Source organism: Micromys minutus, assembly GCF_963924665.1.
Source record: "Micromys minutus genome assembly, chromosome: 2".
Taxonomy (NCBI): Eukaryota; Metazoa; Chordata; class Mammalia; order Rodentia; family Muridae; genus Micromys; species Micromys minutus.
This window is the reverse complement of record NC_137971.1, coordinates 79,047,035-79,069,620: the sequence shown is the minus strand read 5'-3', so window position 1 is coordinate 79,069,620 and position 22,586 is coordinate 79,047,035. Positions and strand designations below refer to the sequence as shown.

The following is a 22,586-nucleotide window of genomic DNA, read 5'->3' as shown; positions in this document are numbered from 1 at the left end:
ATGGTTCTCATGAATTATCAATCCAGGGGCCAACTTCTGAGAGGGCTGGCTGTCCACATAGCTCACTGTGAGAAGTCCAGCCTCCCAGAGCCTGATTTTGCTATTCTGAGCGCATATTAAGTCATCAGCTTTTAATCCTATTTCAGTGAAAATCACCTTTTCTCTCCATTCTGATAACCTCTTCATCCATTATCTTGCCCAGAATTTCTGCATCGTTATAAAGGACACAGGGCAACTGGTAATTGGGTACTTTTCCCCCTCTGCTTGATGGAAGAGAGGTGCCTCTGTGAGCTTGTAGACAATTCAAGTTTAAATCCAGGTCCCCTGCCAATGTCATTAGCATCACAGGAAGGCAAGTGAGTGGCTTTGAGTGGCAGGTGGTGCTTCATTCTGCCCATCCACCCATTCAGAAGAGAGCCTCCAGGAGTTCTAAAGGCAGCATACCAGCCACACCATAGGTACCCAATGCTCTGAGCACACTCACTTCCCCACCCCTGCCTCTGGTTCTAAAACCCCTGCCTCAGCACCAGTCCCTAGGGTCTCAGTCAGACCCTCTTCCTCCATGGTGCTGTCTGTCTGCTTGTTCTTTCCTAGACAACTCCAGGGCTTAGAAGAAATCTAAAGGCTGTGTCCATAAATCTGCCAGTCAGACACATATCCACCAACAGCTTCCCCAGGGGGACCAGAGCCCAGAAGAAAATATATTCTCTGGTTGGCAGAGATTGTTATAAAATAGTGTTGAAACAGAAATCTCTCTTTCTCTTCTCTCCGTTAGTATCACCGTGGCTCTATCCAAGCATTGTGTCTCCTCTCTGTCCTTTTCCCTCCCAGCATTACCTTTCTATCAGAGTTCTTGGAATAATTGGATAAGAGTCCATCAATTAGGAAATGACCATGAGTCCTGGTTCATTAGTTCATTACCACAGAAAACATGCAGCCAGCCCACCTTGTGTTATATGGGCTCCTGGTTCAGTACCATGGACAGGAAACAACCCTTCAGTACTGTGAGCTCAAGGGCTCCTGAACAGGCACTGGACACCAAGCACACACCCAACTCCCATTCTAGCCACACTTCCTTAGTGCAGTAGCTCCTGGTACTTTCGCTACCAACAGCAACATCTCTTCCATCCACCTCTCCTTGTATTGTGGTGAAAGTGAGCATCCTTGGTTCGTCACCCTGCCCTTCCCTGCACCATAGTTCCACTGTATGGATAAACCCATGAGTCAAGCCTTTCTCACCCAGAAGTGAAATCCCAGCTCATTAGACATTGTTACAAATCTATTTCAAACCTGACCTGTTGGTTCCCAGTCTCGTTCTTTGTAAGGAAGAGCCCTTGCACCCCTTTGTTTCCTAGGGAAGCTGTCACCCATATTTGCCACTGGTACCCATTTATTGACACATCCTCAGAAAATCTTCCCATTGCTTAAAAAGACAGCAGATGTCCTGGGTGATACTGGGAAGAGATCTTCATATTGGATTCTAGGCACTACTGAAGGAATGTTCGAGGCAATGGATTTGCAGGTAGAATTAGCCAGTGAGAATTAAACAGACATCTGTACCCTGAGGTGGACTGGCCTAGCAGTTGACACCACATGCCCACTGAGAGTCTTAATATTAGTGCCCTGAGGAGCCCTTTGCGCTTGATAGTTCTCAGGAAGGATGCGCACCAGTCTGACATACTTGGTTGTCTTATTGGATTCTCAGTAACTTTTGTCCTCCCCCCTGCAGTCCTTTTTCCACACGGTCCTAGAGAATAGCCCCCACTGTGACACCATGGTGGATAACAACCTGCGAATCACCAATTGGAACCGCAAGCTGGGCTGCAAGTGCCAGTACAAGCACATTGTGGACTGGTGTGGCTGCTCTCCCAATGACTTCAAGCCTCAAGACTTCCATCGCTTCCAGGTGAGCCTGTTTGTCCCACCGCACCATCCCAGAAGGCTACTGCAAGCCTTTAAAGGCCAGACCTATAGGCCATCTTTTACTCACTGCCCAATCTAGCTATAACCAGAGTTAGCAAGCATATATCCCATGATGAGTGGCTGAACCATCCTCCCCAGATTGGCTCATTAACCCCCCCCCCAATAGTCCTGCTCTATGTGTGTTGCTGTTATTATGATCCTTCCATCTTAGTGATGAAGAAACCGAGGTGCAGAAGGTTCCAAAACTTTGTTCATGAGCACACGCATGGCTCAGTGGGGGAACACTGAGACCTGCACCACAAGCACAAGGTCTGATTTGGATTCACAGCACCCACAGTAGAAGCCATCAATGGTTATATATCTTTAACCACAGTGCTGTGGAATAGAGAGACAGGAAGTCATGAGGTGTGGTGGCCAGTGGAGTAGCTGCAGGTTCAGTGAAACGCCTGTCTCAAGGCATGGAGCCCCAGTGAGGGTAGGAGGGATACGAAATATCTTCTCCCAAGCTCCATATACACATGCACAGCTGTTCATACCTGCACACATATGTGCACGTGCAGCATTCAATAAAAGATAATGATGTAACTCGAGGTGCCCATTTCTAATGCCATTCTTGTATCTCTACATTGCCTCTCAGTCACAATCCCCTGGAATATTTGTTAAAAACATCTTTCTGGGCATGTGCTTGAATATGTTGAGGGCAGGGACTTTTTACCATTGTGACATTGTGACTGGGTCACTGTGTTGCTAGGGATCATCCTCTGCAGTCTTCATCCACAAGATGGTGGTTGCACCCATCAACTGTCAAAGGTATCTCATAGCATCCCAAAAATGTGACCTAGGTTCAAACTTGCCCCTTCTTGGAAATCACTGGTCTCCATCAAAGTGCAGAATATCATTGTATGTCCAAAGTGTAGTTTGGAATATCCTGAGGAGTGTCCAGGTTGGGAGACTACCGTGACCTATACACTTGAAGGAGTAATACTAGGTAAATGCCTCTTAATAGCCTTTCGCTGTATTGTTCTGAACGGTGTGAAGGTGCAGGAAGGAAATGCTCACCTGCTTGCCACAAGCCTTGAGGGTGCCTTGGCTCCCAGGTTCTGCTGTAGATGGATTCTCTCCTCACTCTGCATGCTCCCAGGACAGTGTGGTACCTGAAAGGGGCAGGGCTATGAGTTTCTTCCTTTTCTCTAGAAGAATTGGAACAAGATCCCATAACATGCTTAAACAGATCAGTTGGGGGTTACTATAGTCATCATAGGGAGATGACATTTTGCTTCTCAGAAAGATGTCAAGAGCAGCATCACAAGTTGATGATACTACAGGATGTCCTTGCTATGGTGGCATAGAGTCAAAATTGCCTCTGTGGAGCTTCGGGTCTCTTAACCTTGTCCAATGGAACATTGCCTGGCACGTGAGGTATCTCCATTACCAGGAGCTTTGTCCAAGATGCAGAGCCTCGGCCTCCTCCTCAGCTACAAGTCAGCATCAAGCAGGGACTGTATAGAAGGTCTCCATTCTGTCCTGTTGGATCTACTCTTTACCAGCCATGGGCCTGAGCCTCTTTGATTATTGGCTTTGCTGGGTTGCTCTGTAGGTGGGGAAGCTGAACCCACAAAGGAATTCAAATCTCTTTTTGATAGCCATGAAGCTAAGAAATTTGTTAGGGCTAAGAACAGATGGACATGTGAAAATTTTACCATTAGTCTCCACTTGTTCTGTGCTTCTCTGGACATAAAATAAGCAGCCATTTTTATGTTATCATCTCTACTTCCCAATGTCCCCACTTAGCATCTTTATCTGCCCATATTTGGTGGGGCACTGAGAGCTGCCAGGGGACCCTCGGGCCCATATTAACTTAAACATAGACTTGGGTGGTTTGGGACTCTCCACTCTGCAGAAAAGATGCACAGAGAAAGAAAGCTGCAAAGGGAAAATGCCTCATCTAGCTAAAAGAAGAAAAGTGACCCATGCCTCTGTCTAGGGAGATCCCTACCCTTGCTGCAGACCTTCAGCAATTAGAGATAGCAGCCCAGAGCCTTGGTATGCTGATTCTTGGGGGTGTTGCTCCCCTGAGAGTGTTCCTGGATGTGTCATCTGTATGCCAGCCCCAACACCCTGGGGGACATCATGGTCTCCGATGAAGCCAAGCTAACTTACACAGTGAAGTGTGTGCACACAGCGTTCTGTGGCAATAAGTAAAGATCAAGGCTATCCTTCAGCATCTAGACTCATGAAACTGAAGAAGCAAAAAGAAGAGAAGTTCTTTTTCCAAAGAACTCCGAGGAAGTGAATGATAAAAATAGACTCATACCCCTGGGGCTAGAGTGATGGCTTGGCATTAAGAATGCTTCCTGCTCTTCTGGAGGACCCAAGTTTAGTTCTCAACACTAAGTCAAATGGCTCACATCCAGCTGTAACTTCAGCTTCATGGGATCCAACACCATGTTCTGGCCTCTTTGGGAATCCATATGCATGTGGCATATTCTCTCTCTCTCTCTCTCTCTCTCTCTCTCTCTCTCTCTCTCTCTCTCTCTCTCTCTCACACACACACACACACACACACACATACACACACACACACAGAAGCATACAAATAAATTCTCCAAAAAGAAGTGTATACTTCTAAAAGATTATTCCATGATCAGAGAATAGCAAATGCAGGTGGAAGCCATCTTGCCAATGAAGCAGATTATCTGAACCTAGGAAATGACAACCTGTAGGTCAATAGGGAACCCGATAGCCAAATTAAGTGACAATGGTGGATCCCTTAACAGCAATGGAGAACGCCTGCAAGTAACTGATGCCTGTACCTATTTCAAAGGCAGGGAAATTGAGGCTGGAGCAGCTGGACGACACACCTAAAGAGAAGTACACCTAGGAGGTAGCAGAGGCCGCAGACTCAAGGGGGGCTGACTTCCTATGGCTGTACAACCCCTCTCCAGACAGACACCCCGGGGCTCAAGAAGTGAAGGGGATAGAGTGTTCCACACGACTTCAGGATGTTTCTCTCTGACGGGCTTCCTGCTCACTCACTAGAGACATGTGGTAGGAAGAGCTTAGGGTTTGGAGCTGTAGGATTTGGTGCAAGTGTTAGGGTGTGAGCATTTTCTGAGTGTGGATTTCCTCTGAGAGTCAGATGTCCTCGTCTGCAGAAGGGAAGTGGCAGCCCTGCCTGGCAGAGATGCCAGAGGCTTAGGTTGGTGTCTGCGCTGCAGCTATTAGTCCTCAGAAGGGCCGACAGTGTCTGATCCGCAGCAACAGTTGTCCTTAAGGGACGGAGCAGAGCTTTATCTCTGTACAGTCCTGGGCCATGGGGTCAGCCCAGCTCCCTGACCAGAGCAGCCCAGCCTACTGTTACAAATGAAGCTCTGTTGGAACACAGCCACCATAGCTCATTTCCTATTTTGCCTCTGGATATATCCTTGCTTCAGAGTTGAGACGATTCAGTGCTTTACATATTTACTGTTGGGCCCTCCTCTGAAGATGTTTGTGAAGCCCTGACTTAGAAATGGCATAATGCTTACAGATGGCAGGTGCTTCACGTTTTATTGTTTTTTTTTTTTTAATCTGTGCATTGTGTGCATGAATGCGTGGGTGTGCTTGCATGTGTGTATGTGGGGTGTGTGTGTGTGTGAGAAAGAGAGAGGCAGAGAGACACAGAGACAGAGAGCGAGACAGAGAGGAGGGGAGAGAGGGAGAGAAGGAGAGAGGGACCTCTCATCTATTATTTCTCTGGACAGTCTGCTGCAGAACGCAGTCCTCTAGACAAAACAGCCTCCATCTTCCTGAGATCAACTAAACCTACTTGCAGACATCCAACATGGTGTAGCCTGTGGACTGTGGACATGACCGCACAGGGGTCAGCAGCATAATTGAACTCCCACCTCACTGTCTAGCCTGCTGTCCCATCCTAATTGCTTTTGGCCCCGGGGTTCTCAGGAAGGGGATAGAGTGTACTGGCCAGGGAAGTTTATCAGGAAGAAGCTCCGTCTGGGCAGCTCTGGAGCCATCATCTCTGCTTGGTGCAGATCTCGGTGCTCTATGCTCATCCACACACTTGCCTATGGGCCCCACCGCGCTCTGTAAGGAAGCCTAATAAACTCATTGGTTGCCCAGGGTGAGTGAGCATTGCTTTAACTAAACTTTGGTTTGACACTGAGGTCTTATGACGAAGGAATGGACATTATTTAAATCTCCCTCGGGGAGGGGTTTTAACAATAATCTCCATGAAGCAGGGTCTCTCAGTAAACCCAGAATTCACAGATTTGGCTATGCTGGCTGGCCAGCAATCCCCAAGAATCTACCCGTCTCCGCCTCTACAGTCCTGGGGTCCCAGGCACACTTTGTTTGCCCAGCACTTTTACATGGGTCCAGAGATCCAACGCAGGTGCTTATGCATGCAAACCAAACACTGCCCTAGCTGACCTTGTCTCCCCTAGTCAACATCTATCATCTCTTTGACTTGCAACCCTAAGTCTTTACCCTGGATCAGCCACCGATCTGCTATCTATCTGTGGACAAATCCTTTTCCCTCTGGACCTGCTTCCACGAGTTCTCATTTCACACGGCAAACAAAATCAACCGGGAGCTTCATTTGGGATTTACATTTCTGAACATCACCCCCAAAGTTGTTGAGTGAGTGAAGAAAAGTCAAGAGTCATGGGTTTGCATGTTGGAAGTCTTACTCAGACCACACCAATCCTTGCCCTGGGAAAGGTTGTATGGAGTCTTGTTGGCAGTAAGGAAACAGCTGCTGGTTGAAGGGAACTTTTTATTTCTGTTACAAAAGGGTTATCTAGCAGCTCTGTAGCCCTAAAATTCCAGATTAACTGAGATGAAGGATAATATTGAGACAAAAGAAAGGTCATAAACAAGGTGGAGTCCCATGTGAGTGACTGCGCTCTTTGGAGCCACTTGGAAAGCTATCGAGTGCAGAGTGCCATACTCCCAGCTTCTGGAGCATATGAAGTGTCCCCCACGGAGTGTCCCTTGTGAGCCCACCAATCAGCTAAGATGCTAGGAGACACTAGGGCAATGGCAGGAAGAAGAACCCATGTTCTGTCCAAACGGATGGGCTCCCATTTCTGTTTACCTACCATTGCCACCTCAGAATGTGACCCGGGTTTCCCCCAGCAGCCACTATTTAAAAGGAAGCCAAGAACTGTTTCCAAGACTCGTCCACCCTGTAAACATTGCCAGTGAACTTGATTCTAAAGCATTCCCCCAGCCAAGGAAACTACATCCATCCCGGGATGCTCGTCTGTGACCTTCACTAAAAAGCTGGGAGCCAACGCTAGCATTGAACACCCACGGTTCAATTTATTTCAGGGTCATTCGAGTGGTGCTTCCTAAATGCCACCCTGCTTTGATGCCTTAGAGATACTAACGTCATCCATTCTCAGTGTGACCCATTTTGTAGAGGATAAAGTTGAAAACAGGTCACGGAGTTCCCGGGCTGGAGTTTGAAGCTGGCAGGTTTACTGCGGTGGCTTGCCTCTCCTTACAGGATATAGAAGGACAATAGCCCCATCGCTTGATCATAAAACTTAGGATTTTTTTTTTCTCTCCTGAGCACAGCAGACAGCCCGGCCCACCTTCTTTGCCCGAAAGTTCGAAGCCATAGTGAACCAGGAAATCATTGGGCAGCTGGACTCTTACCTGTATGGAAACTATCCTGCGGGCACCCCGGGCCTCCGCTCCTACTGGGAAAATGTCTATGATGAACCAGATGGTATCCACAGCCTCAGTGATGTGGCCCTCACCCTGTACCATTCCTTCATCCGCCTGGGTCTTCGAAGGGCTGAGTCGTCTCTACACACGGATGGGGAGAACAGCTGCAGGTGAGCCACGTGCTGAGCTGGGTCCCAGGCAGAACAAGGTGCTAATGTCACACGCTCCTCACCCCACTCATCCTGGTCACCACATGAGTCTCTCTACTCAGAACTACCATTCTGCTCCTTATCTTACCTTTATTCTCTGGACACAAGCTGTGATGTTGGCCTTAATCATAGTCATTGCTTATGCTACTTACATGTACTCTCCCTCCTTCCTTTCTTTCCTCCTTTCTTTCGTTCTTTCTTCCTTCCTTCCTTCTTTCATTCTTTTTTCTTTTCTTCCTTCTTTCTTTCATTCTTTTTTCTTCTTTCTTTCTTCTTTCCTTTCCTTCTCCTTCCTTCCTTCTTTCTTCCTTCCTTCTTCCTTCCTTCCTTTCTCTCTTTCTTTCTCTCTCTCTTTCTTTCTTTCTTTCTTTCTTTCCCATTGGCCTGTTTTCCTTGGTTTTTCTCTTTTGTAAACAGTATCATACATACTGATCTTAAGCTCACAGTGATCCTCCAGTCTCAGCTCTCACATGCCAAGATCACATAGGTGCACAATTATATCTGACCTTGGGCAAAATCAGATCCTCCGACTCTCAGTTTCTTCATATATAATGAAAAGAAAGTGCCCACAGCCACCTCTCAAGTGTGTATTATCATCTTCATTTAAATAGCATTTTACGTGGTAAGCACACATGATTCTGGGACCCTAGTGACCCTCATTAAGCTATGGTTAGCAGCGAGGTTTCTGGTTGAGATGGTAACTGGTTAGTTGTCCCTCTCATCGCTGTCTCACTGTGGCTCTTTATTAACTGTCCCATCACTGCATAGTCTAGCTTTCTCAATCATTAGGGGCTTCAAGTTCCACCCTGTCAGAAACGTGTGTGTGTTGTGTTATATGCATGTGTGCACTTTCATGTAACTATGGAGCCCACAGACCAATGTCAGGCACCCTCTTCCACCATCTATCACCTCGTTTTCTTCCACATTAAAAAAAAAGTGTGTGTATGAGTATGCACATATGACTTTGTGTGGGTATGGAGGTAGGTGTGTGAGAACATGGATAGCCGAGGAGGTCAGAAGAAAGCATCGGGTGTCCTATAGCTGGAGCTACAGGAAGGTCTGAGCTACCCATTCTGGATGCTGGTAACTCTAGCATCATCTACAAGAGCATTTTGTAAGACCTTACCACTGAGCCACCTTTGCAGCCCACTGTGTGTGTGAGTGTGTGTGTGTGTGTGTGTGTGTGTGTGTGTGTGTGTGTGTGTATGATTTAGATAGAATCACTGATTCAGCAAGACTAGCCAGGAACCCCAGGGGTCCTTCTCTCTCTACCTCCCCAGTGCTGGCAATACAGGTGCATGCGACAGTTCTTATTTTATATGTGGGTACCGGGGATCTGAACTCAGATCTTCACACATACATGGCAAGCACTTTTACCAACTGAGTTATCACCCAGTTCCTCTCTGGAGTCAGAGAGTCCTGACACTCCCATGTCTCTCTCAAGCCTAAGGGACATCACCTCCTACAGGCCCATCACATGTGGCTGTACTCCCTGGTATTAATGTCAGTGAGTGTCTCTTCCCCCATCCAGTCTGTGGGTAGAATACCAATCTTAGAACCACTGTCTACCCAGTGTACAGCACAGTGTCCCAAACTTGGGTGGCAAGTGTCCTTCCAACTTAATCATGAGCCTCCTAGAACCTATAAGATAAACAATTTTATGGGAAATTCCAAAAGACACTCTCAATTTATTTAGGGTTGTTGAAACTTTCTCCTGGTACTTGCTTTAGAATAAAGCAAGCCATCTAGTTGCCTTAGGCCCAGAATCCTTTGGCTTTCTCCTTCATTTTTTTTATTTTTTTCTGTGATGGAGCTATTGTGCCTTGCCATGGGCAAACCCATGTATTTATGAATCTGAGGCTGGGAATAAATCAGGACAAAGGACCCTTATCCCATAAAGGCAAAGGAGAATGAATTGCTAGCCGTGGGGCATCTGGGGAAATAGCAAGTGCCTTTCATCTGATCTGGGCAGTTCGTGTACTCTGCAGTCCCAGGCTGGGGTGCAACCTTTCATAAAACAGTGCTTATTGATTCAGTTCCTCATTATAAAGTAATGCATGTGCTTTTGCAGAAACGTTTGATGTAGCAGATTCAAACATAGGAGAACAAGAAAATAGAAGCCACTTCCGATCCACCATGCAGGGATTGAGATGACAACATGTTCCTACAAAACTTTAACTAAGACCCCAGCAAATAATACGACTTGTGAGTTAGTGTGAGTCCCTCAGGGGCTGTTGTGTACACCGAACTAGACCACCTGAGGTTCATGCACCTTCAAGTCAGGATGAGCCCTGCACGAGACCTATGCATACCAGCCTAGGCCACTGGTGCTACCTGGTTCAACTCTTGCCCAGTCTGGTTAAGACGTCAACTTAGGGTTGACTACCAAATCACCTGCTTTTCCAAAGCATTTAGAAACGCAGAACTGTATGTTGCTTCATTTACTCAAGCTCATCTTATTAAAATGGCCTGTCTCGAAAACATGAAAGCTGAGTTTGGATCTCCAGCCTGCACTACACCTGTATACAATCCCAGCAGTGGTAAGAGGTAGTAGGAGAGATGGATCCCGAAGGCTCACAGGCCAGCTAGCCTAGCCTAACTGACCAAGTTTCAGGCCAAAAGGAGACCTCGTCTCAAATAAAAGGCAGAAGGTGCCTGTCTTCTTCAGAGTTTTATTGCTGTGAAGAGACAACTTGATCAAGGCAACTCTTATAAAGAAAGTATTTAATTGGGGCTGGCTTACAGTTTCAGAGGTTCAGTCCGTCGTCATCATGGTGGGAAGCATGGCAGCCTGCAGGCAGACTTGTTGCTGGAGGAACCAAGAGTTCTCCATCTTGATTCTCAGGCAGCAGAAGGGAACTATGTTACACTGATCAGATGTGAGCATGTATATAAGACCTCAAAGCCCCGCCTCCGAAGTGACGCACTTCCTCTAACAAGGCCACACCACTTAATAGTGCCATGTCTATGGATGAAGCGTAGTCAAACCAGCACAGTGCCCAAGGCTGACCTCCACAGGCACACTGTGCACACACACGCACACACACGCACACACACACACACACACACACACACATCCGAAAGCACACACACACAGAGATACACACAAGCACATACCCAGAAGAAAGTAAGGAAAAGTAAGTAATAAAGCAACAGATTTCTCCAATATGCAGCCTTTAACAGCCCGTGTTCTTGACACTCAGTATGATTGGCATACTTTCTCCTGCGCCTCCCAGGCTGCAAGCTCTACTCTCTATAGACACACCCACCTCACAAAACAAACACCAACAGTGCATTACCTGTGCACTGCTGTAATGATACCATGTAACAAATAGACCAGGGTTGGGGATTTGCAATCTTTCCTTACTGTCGGTATGTCAATCAGCTGAGCCATCTTCCTTCCTAGTCTGGACCAGCCTCTTTTCTGTCTGTGTCTGCAGCCAGCTGCAGGTCAGAACCGTTGAACTACATTTCTTACCTGGGAACTGTGGACTGAACCACAATGGTGTGGGCTAGGACATTGTTGTCAAAACTCACATCTGTTCTCACCAGTGCAAAGAAATATTGAAAACATGGGGCTTTGGGGAGACCCATGCAAGTGAACACCGACTTCCATAGCTATATCAAGGAGTCCAAGTGTCACAAATGACCACGTTCATTTAAATGAAATAAATTAAGCCAAGCACAGTGGCACACACCTGTAATCCTAGCATATGGAAATAGAAACAAAAAAAGATAAGTCAGGATTTCAAGGCCATGTTCAACTATGTATTAAATCAGATGCCCTTCTGGGATGCATGAGTCTCTGTCTGAAAGGGAGGAGGAGGAGGAGGAGCAGCTGAGAAGGGGGTTTAGTGGATAAAATGCTTGCTACTCAAACATGGAGAGCAGAGTTAAAATCCCCAGCATCCCTATAATAGCCAAGTGATGCAGCATGTGCCTTTAGTCACAATACTGGGAGGCAGACAGGATCCCCAGTCTTCTCTGGCTATCCAGTCGACCTAATTGGCAAGCTCTGTGTTTAGTGAGAGACACTGTAAGTAATAAAAATTAAGTTGGGAAGTTATACACAAAGACACCTTCCATCACCTTTGACCTACACATACACACACACACACACACACACACACACAAGCACACACAAATATACTCACACATGCATACACACACACAAATTAAATTTAAAATAATGGATGAACTAGAATTAAAAATTATGCCCACATTTCAAGGGCTCAGCAGTTGCTGGTGGCTACCGTGTTGGGCAGCACAGCTACCCAATTCCTCTGTGACCAGATAAAGCACTGCCGGTTACAACAGCACAGTGTCCTAAGCTTCCCACCCACCATGATCACACCACCAGCATGGGCTGTGAAGACCCAGCAATCTGAAGATGATGCAGGCTCTTTCTGCAGAGCCCCCAGAGGCATCCCGGTAACAAGGCAGTGATTTCGAGAGGCTCGTCAACACGGGAAGGAGGCCTCCCCAGCCATTCTAATTGGACATAAAGACTTAAAACTCCAGATCGGAAGCAGAGGGAAGCCTGCATTTAGCAGAGAGGGAACAGTGATTTGTGGAACGCTGTTATTAGGGAGCCACCACAGCCTCTTAAGCTGTGCAATTTACACACTGCAGAAGCAGCAGCTTTTTATTTTGTAAGTGGAGAGTTGCTGGTCTGTGTGGCTCTCTTCCCTTCTGCTTCCTGCTCCCCACGTCCTCCTTTTCCATGCTCAGTTTTCCGGCCCATCCTAGCCAGCCAACCTGTGCAGGCCAGAGGCATACAGCTTAAAACATGCTCCATATGGGAGGCTGAGTGTTTGCAAGTGTGTGTTGGCAGTAATTTTTAGAAAAAGAAAAACAGTGTGGGCTCATCAACACCCACTTAAGGAAGAGAACGGCAAGAAGATAAATCAGTATTCCTGACAAACTTGGGTACCAGATATAAAGAGTTTTACGGTTGTGTGTGTGGGGGGGGGGGATGAACATGAATTCCAAAAGAAGAACAGGTTATGTTCCCCATCAATAGATCACTGGTGCTGTAAAATAGAATGACATACTCTGATCTGCACACACACACACACACACACACACACACACACACACACACAATTCTTATTTTCAGAGAGTGTGCAGGAAGTCCAATGGAGCGAAAGCCTAGCCTATATGTTATAATTCCAGCTATATAATATTCATGGGGCTGGGAAGATGGCTCTGTCTGTAAAGTACCTGCCACCTGAGCATGAGAACATGAGTTCAGTTCCCCCAGAACCCACATTTTAAAAGCTGTGCATGGTTGCAGGTGCTCTGATATCCCAGCACTAGGGAGGTAGAAAGAGGCAGGCCCCTCGCACTAATTGGAGGGCCAGTCTAGCTCACCTGACAAGCTACAGGTCAATGATAGAACCTGCCTCTAAAAGCAAGGTGGAAGTCACCTAAGGAATGACATCTATGGTTACAGTTAGCCTGCAGGTGCATGCACATGCACCCATGCTCGAGCGAGCGCATGCGCGCGCGCACACACACACACACACACACACACACACACACACAATGGGTCAGCCAGCCCACTAGGTAACATGTATGCAAATACATGCATAGAAAATGAGGCTAAAGGAAAAGGCACCAGCCGAAGTGTCCAGACATCATTTCACTCTCTGGTTCCCAGCACCAGATATCATTAGATATCTGTGGATTGGTGTTATGTATAGGAAGAGGCATCAAAAGCAGTGCTTTCTTTTCTTTATTGTACTTTCCTATAGTCAGCATGTTTTACATTTAGCACTCTTGTTTTAAAAGGGTAACAGTTGGCAGCCGTTAAGACCATAGGTTCATGGATAGCAGTTTTCACACTGATGCAGATTGTGATAGGCTAAATGGGGGCTCTTCTAGAAGCTAGACCACCGTGGAGTGTGGGAACCTCCTGGCAACACTACCCACCTCATTTCCTGGTCCTCTGTTCTCAGGTACTACCCAATGGGCCACCCAGCATCTGTCCATCTCTACTTCCTTGCTGACCGGTTCCAGGGCTTTCTGATCAAGCACCATGTGACCAACCTTGCTGTGAGCAAACTGGAGACACTGGAGACATGGATGATGCCAAAGAAAGTCTTTAAGATTGCAAGTCCCCCCAGTGACTTTGGGAGGCTTCAGTTTTCTGAGGTAAGAGGTCAAACAGTGTCAGTCTTAATTGTCTCTTGCAGCTATCTCTCTTGCAGCTAGCTCTCTTGCAGCTAGCTCTCTTGCAGCTAGCTCTCTTGCAGCTAGCTCTCTTGCAGCTAGCTCTCTTGCCAGACTCTGTGCCTCACCTACCACTTAGGGCTGGAAATGGAGGAAGAGGGTGTATGCAGAGCCCTAAAGATGAAGGTGTTTTGTTCCTGGAGACAGTTTTCCAGCCCCATATACTGGAACCAGAATCATAAACAATACAAACAGGGATATAGTAAGATGTCAACATCTTTGAACAGAATTAGCTTAGAAGCATGGTCTATTGTTTTCGGGTAAAATTACTCCTCTTAATTTTTCATTTCCATTGATTTCTTCTAAGCCTTTTTTAGTAATGAACCAGTAACAAGAAAGCTTCCTCATAAAGTCAGGGCATTAGTACCATTTTTTGGATTGGGTAAGTGAGGCTTATGGACATCCAATTATTTTTTTAAATAGCTTCTAAAACATGAAAAATTACAGAATTGATTCTACATTCTACTGGCCACAAATTCCATGTCTCGCTTTGTGGGGTTATTTTCCCCTTGTTTCTAACACAGGGGCTATCTTCTGTACTTTAGAAGTAGGTGGGTTAGAGGCCATGTAAATGAATGACTAGAAAGATGGAGGGATGGAGCTGATTGTTAGTTAAATGAACTGTTGAACAAATGGATGTAGGCATGGGAGTATGGGTGGGTGTGTTAATGTGACTAATGGATGACAGATGGACAGACAGATAAAGGAAAGAAATGTTGGCAGTGGGATGGATAATGATAGAGATGGATGAATGGATGGATGGATGGATGGATGGATGGGTGGATGGATGGATGGATGGATAGAGATACAGATGCATGGATGGACTGATGAATGACCAATGGACAGACATGTCAATGGTGTATATATAGGTATCAAGATGGATTAATGGTGGATGGACTGATGATGGATAGATGGGTGGATGGATAGATGGATAAGACAGGTAGAATACTAGGTAGGTGTATGAACAGATATACAGAACTATGGCTAGATAATGGATGGGTGTATGGATAGATGGATAGATGAGTAGACAGAAGTGTCCAGAGATGGGTGAGTGGGCTAGCATGCAATGTATGGATTCATAGAATGTTGTTTCATCTACTCACAATAACATCAGCTTTTAAAAATGCTTTTTGGTTTGGGAGAAAGCTTCCTGGTACATCCTTGTCACATCATCCCTACTTACAGGCCCGAAAGGTCCCACATGATCTGGTTACTGTTTGCCTTTCTTGCTTTGTCCAATACTATGCAATTTCTTGCTCACAGCCCCTGTATCTTTGTAAAACAAGATGTCCTTATTCTTGACTCAAGTTTGCTATGTCCCTATACCTAGTGTGCTTTCTCATACATTGTTCTGTATTTTGCAATCTTTTGTGTTTTAGTCATTCTGATCTAAATCTAAAGAGGCTCTTTCGAAGACACCTTCCCTGGTTGTCCCCCTGTGTCTCAGTAGCAACATTATACACCTGCTACTTCCTTAATAGTCTCTTTTAGAATTTCCTTTTAATGTTATCTTGATGATTTATAAACATGTCTTGCTTGTACAGGAGCAAACTGGACCTCTGTCTATAATTCACTGCTGCATCCTCTGTGCACTACAGTAAGAGTCATGCCATTAGTGGATGCTACATGCTGTTGAATAAGTGTGACTGCCCCAGGGGCTGGGAAATGCTGGTAGGAAGAGGAAGTGTGATTGAGCTTGGGTATCATGACCCACACAAACGAGTTTGAGAGCCAGGATAAGGATGAAGAGTGACTTTCTGTGCAGGAACTTGAGGGTCTAGGAGTATGGAGAGAGAAACTGCACCTGCTCATACTTCCTTGCTGGACCTTCTCCACTCTGTAGGCCTATCTTTCTGTTCTGCTCCATAACTGAATAGATTCCCCTGTCAAACAAACATGGGTGAGAGTCTTTTAAACTGGTGTTTTTCAAAAAGGTTCCAAGGGGATTGACTGGCTCTGAGCTGCTATGGCAGCCAGTTCCATAAATTACTGGAGTCAGCAGGGCAATTAGATGTTGCTCCAGTTGGATTCTGTTCTAAGGGCCCAAGCAGCCCATTGAAGACATTAACGTCCCATTAAAGAGATAAATGCCTTGTGTCTGGCCTTTTCCTGTTTATCAGCCTGCCGGTAGGTCACTGGGTGTCTCTAGCAGTGACAAGAGATGTTGGCCACAGCATGGCTTCTAATTTGTGAGTATTTTTGCTATGGATCCTACAGTCCTTGAGAGACAACAACCGAGACCTCCATCGGCAATGCAGACACAGGAAACAGAGGCCCTAACCTTGTAGGTAGAACTTTTCTAGATATGCTTAGTTAATGACAAAGGTACAGAGAAGGAGAAAAGACCTACAGTGCCACTTGCAAACTGTTAAGGATATTCTTGATATTAGCATGGTCTCAGAATCTTACATAGTAATGCATGGTCAATTTAGATAGATTTCTTTAGCATGATGGCCCATGGCATTGATTGTAAAAAGGGATGCTTTCCAAGGACCCACAATATCCTAGATTCATGATAGACAGCAGTGAACCAGACAAGATGCTTCTGGTGATAGGACTAAAGTCTGCTGGGACAGGCAGGTAAGTAGTGGGTAAAGAAGGAAAAAACAGTCCAGCTAATAGCAAATATTGCAGAACAACAACAAAAAAAAAAAAAAAAAAAAAAAACCATTCATTCCTGTGCTTCCTCGGGCATAGGAGACTGGTGATCAGAGGGTCTCTTCTTCTTCTGGAAGACTTCTTTAAAGAGCTCAGGTTTGAACTGATACTTGTAAGAAGGCCGTCTCATCCACGGGAAGATCTAGAACATTCTGAGTGGAAGGCAGAGCATTGACAGTTTCCCTGAATGTATGGGAAGAAGAAAGGCCATTGTGACTGGACATGGTGAATGAGATGTTGACCAAGGCCAGTGTGAAGGCCACAGTGAATGAGCTGGAGGCTGGTAGAGGTCATGGTTGAAGGTGACAGGGTTAGGGCCTGAGAAGCAGTATGGTAGACTTGAATTTGAACATTTATTGTAACTTCTGCTTTAGCACATCTTACAATGAATGGGTGTAAATGTCCATGCTAAGGCCACGTGGAAGATAACAGATATGACAGATGTGACATAAGGAAACTCTTTGTGAGGGCAATTTCATGCTTTAGGCAGGGGGCAGGTGGCAGGGGACACTCTTTATGCTCCTCGGTTTAAGAGAAGACCCTATTTTTTGCAAGTTGATTTACACTCTCAAGCGCATGTAACTCTGCTTAAAAATACAATTTCAAGGTAACTGTCCACCTCCATTCCTTTAGAGAACACAAGAGCAATGCTCTAGAGGGTTCCCTGATCCATTGCAAATTTGTTTTGTATGATCTCAGCATGGCTTTGTAACCCTTCTTCCCTTTTGTTAATAAGGTTACAAGGGCAGATGGCCAGAGTGTGGGTATACAGAGAAGTCCATCTGCTCAACCCTGATCGTTAAATATGTGTTCAACTTCGAGGTAGCTAGCTAGCTAGGTAGATGGATGGATGGATGGATGGATGGATGGATGGATGGATGGATGGATGGATGGATGGATGGATGGATAGATACACAGACAAACTTAATGACTAATGAATGATAGAGTAGTAAACAGCTACTTAGACATGATGGATGGGTGGGTGGATGGATGGATGGATTTCCTGGTTCATGATACACAGATAATATATGCATGGGAGATTGTTTCATGAGAAATAGATACTGTGAAATAACTGATAGTGCATATTGACAGGAGATGGATAGATGGATGGATGGACAGAAAGACAAATAGGTGACTGCTATTAATAAAGTTTCTTGACTCCCACAGCAAGTTACTGACTCTGAGCATCAGTTTCATCTACATAGAGAATAGTGACAACATTCTCCCCTTCACAAATGAGACTATCACATGAGCAGGTATACCAGATGCCTGGCTCATGTGAGCCTTCAGTGTCAACTGTGGAACCGTGTGTCCTAGGTGAAGTATGTGCATGGTAATTCCAAACAAGAACATGGAGAAAGAAAATCAGCTACCTTTTGCTGTGCATATACCAAAGCTTCTCCAGAGTTCTATAGATGAACTATCATCACCTCAACCAGCACACACACGTACACGCACACGCACAGCATCAGTTTTATGTTATGTTCAGTATCTCCACTGACATGCTTATGTGCACGACTTCAGATGCACTAAGTCACCCCTCTTGGAGAGAGCATCCACCATCCACCCCCCTCTATTTTTGTAGTAAGAAGACCTCCTTATCTCAACATAGCTCAATACCAAGGTTCTGTGTGGCTAATTCACATTTTGTCAAGCAATTCACTGACTTATTGGGAAAACATTGCCTGATCACCTACTACATGCTTGTTCCTTTCATAGGAACCATGAAAGAGTTGAAATTCACAAATAGCAGGCTCTTCTCATGGGGGCCTACGTTATGGTGAAGGGAAGGGGTATGTTAGGGTTTCCCTCTCAGATAAGGGCTGGTTATGCAAAGGTGTGAGAAGGTAGGGCATTCCAGGCAGGAAACATGATTCAAGACAGGGAGGGTGTGGCTTGATAAATAAAGGAGCACATGGCGCAGAATAGGTAGGAGGTGGCAGAGTAAAGAAAAGGCTGAGGACCATAGTGAGGTTGGCTTAGACCCAGGGATGGTGAGAAGCCCTGAGCAGAAAGGCAAAACGTGACCGCTTTGGATTGACATACACAATAGCTTAAAGGTGGCAAAGTGGAAGGAGGGAAGCCAAGAGACTTGCCACCCAGCTACCCAGGTGCTGTGGGGGAAGGGTGAATGTGGTACATCACTGCAATCCACAGCAGAATGCTTTGAAGAAGCCAAAGCTGGGTCTTTATGCCACAGTGGTACAGGTTGCTAAGCTGTTTCCGAGCTTCCGGTGGGTTGCTCCAAAGCCAGGGCTTCATCCTTATTTAGAAGGAGCACACCAAATTCAGAGTGCTAATTGTAGAACTTGAGGCCCAAGAAGAACCCAGCCTCACTGTGTGAACGGCAGGTTGTTGCTTGAAATGGCGTGCGGGGTGGTGTTCATTCAATGCAAGAGTTCAGAGGGTTTGAGTCGAAGCACATAGCATGACTTTGGCATACGGAAATGCTGGTTTAATGGAAGATTTTTGAGTTGGAGTCTCAATCTGGTGAGGAGTTCCATGTCTTCTGCTTACCAGCTGTGTAAATTGAGTCCTAGTTGACTTGGAGCCCCAGTCTTCTTATCAACAAAATGGGTATATGCAACCATCCAAGCAAGATCACAGACTTTCCCAGGACTCTGGATTTAGGATTTATTCTCTTGTTTCAGGTTGGCACTGATTGGGATGCCAAGGAGAGGCTGTTCCGGAACTTCGGTGGTCTTTTGGGGCCCATGGATGAGCCGGTGGGGATGCAGAAATGGGGGAAGGGACCCAATGTGACCGTGACTGTTATTTGGGTAGATCCCATCAATGTCATCGCAGCCACCTATGATATCCTGATCGAGTCCACTGCGGAATTTACACACTACAAACCCCCTTTGAATCTACCTTTGAGGCCTGGGGTCTGGACAGTGAAGATTCTTCATCACTGGGTACCAGTTGCAGAGACCAAATTTCTTGTTGCACCTCTGACCTTCTCCAACAAGCAGCCCATCAAGCCAGGTGAGTGGTCTCAGGGTCCCTGAGGAGAGAGTCCATCCCATCCCATGGAGTCCTGGGACCCCATACCCAACATGGCACATGAGGCAGCCTTGCAGAGAGCAAAGCTTCCCTGGTTGGGGTTCTATTTCTACTTGTTTACCCTATAGAGTTGGCTCATTTCCTCCTTGTACACAGATGCAAAGCCATCTGTGTGGGTGTTTATCAGCTGCTGGCCCACTGGACTGCCACAAGGCTCTGTTCATATTTAAGACAAGCTGGGACTAATCCTAGACACACACTGAGTTTTAGCGTGGCTTCTTGGCCGTTTGGAAAATGATAATTACTGATGGAATCCTGCTCATAGAATATGTGATACCCTAAGTAAAAAGAATAAACCACACAAATGTGAAAGTTGTTTGTTCCCCCAAATATACTCATAAAAATACCATAAATAAGAGTTTGCCAAACTATGAGCCCCAGTTGACTATGGACATTTCTGGTCTTTATGAAAAAACATCTTACAGGGAACATGGCCATAGACATGTTTGGACCCAGTGCCTATGTCTGCTTTGCAGCTTTAGTGGCAGACTCCAACAGTTAGGACAGAGACTGTGTGGCTTAGAAATCAAAAACATATATCCCCTGCAGATGATGAATGTCACTAGTGGCTATAAAAAAGAGAACAGATGAAAGAGAAAGAAATAAGGAAGAAAAACAGGAAAAAAAGAAAAGGAGGAAAAATGAATTTCCCACATATGTATAATTCTTTTAAAAAAGCAAAAACACAGGCACAAAAACTCACTCTCATTAATAATAAGAAATAATAATGAAAATCACAAGCAGAATGAAGTTGCAGAGTGGGAAATACATGTGTGCCTGTGACAGACAGTGCCACAGGGCAGTACACAGATGCATGGACATTTATCCAAGGCTCCTGAGAGATGAGTATGTAGGCTGACTTTGTGGGATGGATGACACCCTTCTTCTCATGGTGCACACACACAATCACCCACCACACAGAAGTCCCACATTCAGGAGCAGGCCTGGGAAGAGACAAAGGCAGGAATTGTGGCAGAATTGTTCATAGTAGAGACAGCAGTAAAAGCCAGTTTCATGCAACAGGAAAACATGCTCCATGAGGAAAACTGACCACAGAATAAGTCATGCTTAGGATGACTTCATTTAAGGGTCAAAACTAGGAAAAGTCAGCAGTATCTTAACGATTTCGGGATCCGTGTGTAAGCAGGAAGCTAGGAGAGATGATATTGTTGACATACACTTCTGGCCTTTGCTTCCTGTGAGCAGAGAACAGAGAGGGGGAGACAGAGCCCCTAATGGCTAACTTTAATCCAGGCAAACGATTTACACTTGGATTTCTATTTTTCATTTGTCAATAAATTTTTTTGGCTAAATTCTTACCCTTCAGGAGTTAACCACTGTGAGTAGCTTGCCTGAGCATATCTTTCTAACTTCTTTGGCAGTGTTTTAAATCAGAAGCATAAGCATGTGTCTTACAGCACAGAATCACAGTTAGGATGCCCTGGTACATTCTGTACCAAACAGGCTTTGGTAGCTTTTTAAGTCAGTGTATGTAAGCTGCCAGCCACAGAGATTTCACCATTTAGGAGCCACAGGCTGTTCCTTACTGGACACAGTACCTTCTGTTGTTTGATGATGGCTTTGTTGCAGAAAACACTAAAGGGAAGATTCTGAAACATAAAACTATGTTCCCACTCCCAGACAGAGTCATAGAAACAGGATTTCTGAGTTTCCCAGTACAACTGCCCCCTGATGCCTAGAGAGAATTGGTTCCAGATTCTTTGTTGATGAGAAAAAACTGAAGATGTATTAGTCGCTTGAGAGCATGATATTTGCAAGTATCCTATGCCATTCTCCCATTCACTATAAATCATCTCTAAATGGCCCATAATACCTGATACAACACGAATGCATACACACAACTGTAGCATGTTGCTTAAGAAATAATGACGAGAAAAACGACGTGGACCTGACCAGCACACACAGAGTTTTCCCCAGGAACTGCCCTGGGATACAGAGACTCTCTGGGCTGTCTTTCTGCATGTTACACAACACAAGCCCAGGAGCTAGATGCATATGACAGTCCTACTTAGTGGGAAACATTCCCACTTGGCAGATACCAAGTGCCACACTGATAACACAGGCCAGGAAGACATAGGCGAGGGATGGATACCTACAATCATGAAAATAGGGTCTTGGCGTGAATCCTGGCAGCTTCTGCTAAGTCTTTGTGCTGAATAAGCCAATACCTAGACACCTGGTGTCTTCTTGAAGTCTGGGCTTCTGCTCCAGAATTAGACATAGCCTACCTATTTACTGTCTTCAAGTGTTCCTCATGACCACCCTTTCACATCCTTAAAGACCTAAAAGTCAAGTATAAACAAGAGGGACCAGAGCCAAACACCCTCCCTGCATCAGATACAAATGTGGGACAGCACAAAGGATGCTCTAAATACATCCACCCCCAAGAAAAGAGCGCAGGATCCTGCTGGTGGTCATGATCTCTCCAATATTTTCTTCTGTAATTTCTAAGGAGGTAGGAGCTGCTCCCAGCATCCCCAGAAAGACCTTGGGTCAGGAATACCCCAGGGAAGCAGTTCCCCTGTTGGCAGTAATTGTATTTGTTAATGAGACAAGGAACACTGAGGTGGGAGTAATGCAATTTGTGAAATGATTCATCTTGAGTAATTTACTATTGATGCGTCCCTGGTAATCTGAGAAATCTGATGAGGTAGAATTGAGGAAGATTTAATTATGGAGGCAAGCATCCGAGCTGATGCCATAATACCATCTCCCACATTAACCTCATTTCTCATAAAGTGGTATAGCTTTTTCCCCTGCATCAACCACGGCATTTCACTACCAACATTTCAATGTCTGTTGGCT

The 22,586-nt window shown here is 45.6% G+C and overlaps 1 protein-coding gene across 1 annotated transcript in view; it reads left to right on the top strand.

The window, feature by feature from the left end:
• XYLT1 (xylosyltransferase 1) overlaps nt 1-22,586 on the top strand; it is a gene marked incomplete at both ends in the record, with an annotated part of 279,257 nt that overhangs the window by 253,867 nt on the left and 2,804 nt on the right. The window contains 4 exons of the mRNA XM_080912760.1: nt 1,730-1,906; nt 7,504-7,766; nt 13,766-13,961; nt 19,349-19,682. Coding sequence (XP_080768886.1) covers nt 1,730-1,906; nt 7,504-7,766; nt 13,766-13,961; nt 19,349-19,682 — 970 coding nt within the window. The remainder of the gene's footprint in view (nt 1-1,729; nt 1,907-7,503; nt 7,767-13,765; nt 13,962-19,348; nt 19,683-22,586) is intronic.